At 62.5% G+C, this 2,991-nt stretch overlaps 1 protein-coding gene across 2 annotated transcripts in view; it reads left to right on the top strand.

Moving 5' to 3' along the window:
• The window catches only part of RGL2 (ral guanine nucleotide dissociation stimulator like 2), an 8,541-nt gene that overhangs the window by 1,215 nt on the left and 4,335 nt on the right, over nt 1-2,991 (top strand). For both annotated transcript variants that reach the window (XM_004711746.2, XM_045292941.1), the window contains exons 3-11: nt 575-658; nt 867-1,045; nt 1,182-1,232; nt 1,323-1,620; nt 1,851-2,102; nt 2,201-2,304; nt 2,405-2,489; nt 2,579-2,647; nt 2,817-2,891. In XM_004711746.2, the coding sequence (XP_004711803.1) occupies nt 575-658; nt 867-1,045; nt 1,182-1,232; nt 1,323-1,620; nt 1,851-2,102; nt 2,201-2,304; nt 2,405-2,489; nt 2,579-2,647; nt 2,817-2,891 (1,197 nt within the window). The remainder of the gene's footprint in view (nt 1-574; nt 659-866; nt 1,046-1,181; nt 1,233-1,322; nt 1,621-1,850; nt 2,103-2,200; nt 2,305-2,404; nt 2,490-2,578; nt 2,648-2,816; nt 2,892-2,991) is intronic.

Here is a 2,991-nt window from a genome sequence, read left to right as displayed (position 1 = left end):
TCCCCTTCTTCCTGTGCTGGGATTGGAGCCGCCACTTTAGGTGGAAACCCCCAGAACCTTGCCAGAGAGTGGGGTCCCCACCTGAGGAACGTTGGGACAAGGGCGTCCAGGAGCAGGGCTGATTCTTGGGCTTGGGCCCCTCCCTGGGTGGGTCGGGGGAGGCGGAGCCTTTGCCGTGCCTCTGCCCAGGTTTCGGCTTCTGTAAGTCTCTGCCTGTGGCGCTCACCCACCTTCGCTTTTCCCTCCTGGCCTTTGCAACCTGCTTCTCCATTGTGTTGGGGTTCAGCTCTGGGGGGAAGCAGATCTGGGGGTCTCTGGGATCAGCATTCCTATAGGTCGAGCACCCCCCCACTGCAACCCCATCGACTCCATCGGGCCCTTAGACAGCTAGGGGGAGGCTGTCTGGGCCCCAGTGGGGGAGACCTGGGGCCACCAGCCCCCCCAACCCCTCGCACACGCTGGTACTGCCCCCCACCATCGCAGGTGAGGGTACAGAGGGGGATGGGCCTGCGGGTGAGGATGGGGAGTTGGGGGGATGGTGTGGTGTTGTCTGACCTCTTCCTTGTTCCTCTAGGCCCCAGTGTCTGTCTGGGATGAGGAAGAGGAAGATTCCACCTTCACGGTCTCGAGCCGCCAATACCGGCCTCTTGCACCCTTGGTGAGAGCATGACTTTGAGTTCTTACCTCCGACTCCTCACCTCCCTGTTGCGCTTGCAGGACGCCAGGCCAGACATCTGGAGAGCTGCACTCTGCTGTGGGGCTTCGGCCAAGTGTGTTGGCCTCTCTGAATCTCTCCTGAGCAGTTCTGGTCCATGGCCTAGGTCTGGGGCGAGGGAAAGCTCAGTGATTGGCGCTCTCTCTCCTAGGCCCCCACACCTCCCCCGCGTGCCTCCCGACGTCTCCGGGCCGGCACTCTGCAGGCCCTGGTCAGACATCTGCTGGATGCCCGGACTTCAGGGGCTGACGTGACCTTCACCCCGACCTTCCTGGCCACCCACCGGGCCTTCACCTCCACGCCTGCTCTGCTGGGGCTCATAGCTGACAGGTCAGGGATCATAAGGGACCAGGGGCCGTGGAAGGGTCTGGACCTCTTCGAGCCAGACCACTAGAGCCTTCCAAAATGGCCAAGGCCGCAGGGAGTTTGGAAAAGGGGGACAGGAGGATTTTCTTCCTCTCTTCAGGCTGGAAGCCCTTGAGTCTCATCCTACCGATGAACTCGAGAGGACAACAGGGTGAGTGACCTCGGATTCTTAACCCCCTCAACCCCCTCTGCCCAAGCTGCAGTTTGACCTTTGATCCCTGGCTGATCCCCCTTCCCCCAGGGTAGCCATCTCTGTCCTGTCAACCTGGCTGGCCTCTCACCCTGAGGATTTTGGCTCTGAGGTCAAGGGTCAGCTTGACCGGCTTGAGAGCTTCTTCCTTCGGACCGGGTATGCAGTAGGGGAGGGTGCTGGGGGGGGCAGCGCAGAACTCATCCGCAAACTCCGGTCCCGGGTGGACCCCCAGGCCCCCGACCTTCCTAAGTCCCTGGCCCTCCCCGGCGACCCCCCTGCTGACCCCACGGATGTCCTGGTGTTCCTCGCTGACCACTTGGCCGAACAGCTGACCCTGCTAGATGCGGTGAGACCCTGATCTCTGACCCCTATGCCCTCTCCCCCTTACTAACCCTCCTTGAGTCCAGACCCCTCCCTTGCCCCCAGCTCCTAGCCTCCCCTGGTCCCCTGGGTTGCTGCCCTTTCAAACTTTAATGTCCACTGGTTCCTTGGCCATCTGAGACCCTCTGACCCCTGCTGTTAGAAGGCTGACTTCCCTTGACCCCAAACTTTTAACTTCTAACGTTTGCCCTGCAGGAGCTGTTCCTCAAATTGGTCCCCTCTCAGTGCCTGGGAGGCCTGTGGGGTCACAGAGACCGGCCGGGACATTCCCACCTCTGCCCATCTGTCCGGGCCACTGTCACCCAGTTCAACAAGGTGGCAGGGGCAGTGGTCAGCTCTGTCCTGGGGGCCACCTCGGCCGGAGAGGGGCTTGAGGAGGTGACCGTACGGCCACTGCGCCCACCACAGAGGGCCCGGCTCCTGGAGAAGTGGATCCGTGTGGCAGAGGTCCACAAGAGGGCTTGCCCTGCTGGGGACCATGGTGAGGAGAGGGGTCCCCCAGCCAGAGGCCCCCTCTGTGACGTGGCTTGTGAACCCCCCTGCAGGAGTGCCGCCTCCTCCGAAACTTCTCTTCTGTTTACGCCGTTGTGTCGGCCCTGCAGTCCAGCCCTGTCCACAGGCTTCGGGCAGCCTGGGGGGAAGCAGCCAGGTGGATAGCTTGGGGCCCCCGATGGGCTGGGGGTCTCCCAGGGCTGGGCAGGAGGTGACGAGCCTGGCCTGGCCGCACAGTCACACCCTCCGCCCCCCAGGGACAGCCTGAGAGTCTTTTCCGGACTCTGTCACATTTTCTCCGAAGAGGATAATTACTCCCAGAGCCGAGAACTGCTCCTTCAGGTACACCCTGGCTCCTGCTGTGCCCGGCTCTTCCTGGCCACCACCACCCCCCCCACGCCCCTTCCTTCCCTGTCCTCTCTCACCACCAGGAGGGGAAGCTGCAGCCCCCTCTGGAGCCCAGCTCCAAGAAGTCCCCGAGGTCTGGCTCCCGGGGCGGGGTGAGTGATCAGCGGTGGGTGGTTGTGCTGGGGCGGGAAGGCCGGGTGAGGGAGCGGCTTGAGAGATGGAACCCAATTTCCTCTCAGGCAGGAGGGCAGGGGAGTAGCAGGGGGAGTGGAGGACCCGCACATCCGGTCAGGGGTGTCTGAGCCTGACTCCTGACCCCAGGGTGTCGTCCCATACCTCGGAACCTTCCTGAAGGACCTGGTGATGCTGGATGCAGCCTCCAAGGACGAGCTGGAGGTGAGTGAGTGAGTGAGTGAGTGAGTGAGTGAGTGTGAGTGAGTGAGTGAGTGAGTGAGTGAGTGAGTGAGTGATGCAACAAGTGGGTCTCAGAGTGTGT

This window comes from Echinops telfairi, unplaced genomic scaffold (assembly GCF_000313985.2).
Source record: "Echinops telfairi isolate 266 unplaced genomic scaffold, ASM31398v2 ScPeMD7_655;HRSCAF=1070, whole genome shotgun sequence".
NCBI lineage: Eukaryota > Metazoa > Chordata > Mammalia > Afrosoricida > Tenrecidae > Echinops > Echinops telfairi.
The sequence above is the reverse complement of the archived record's forward strand: the minus strand, read 5'-3'. Positions and strand labels throughout refer to the sequence as shown.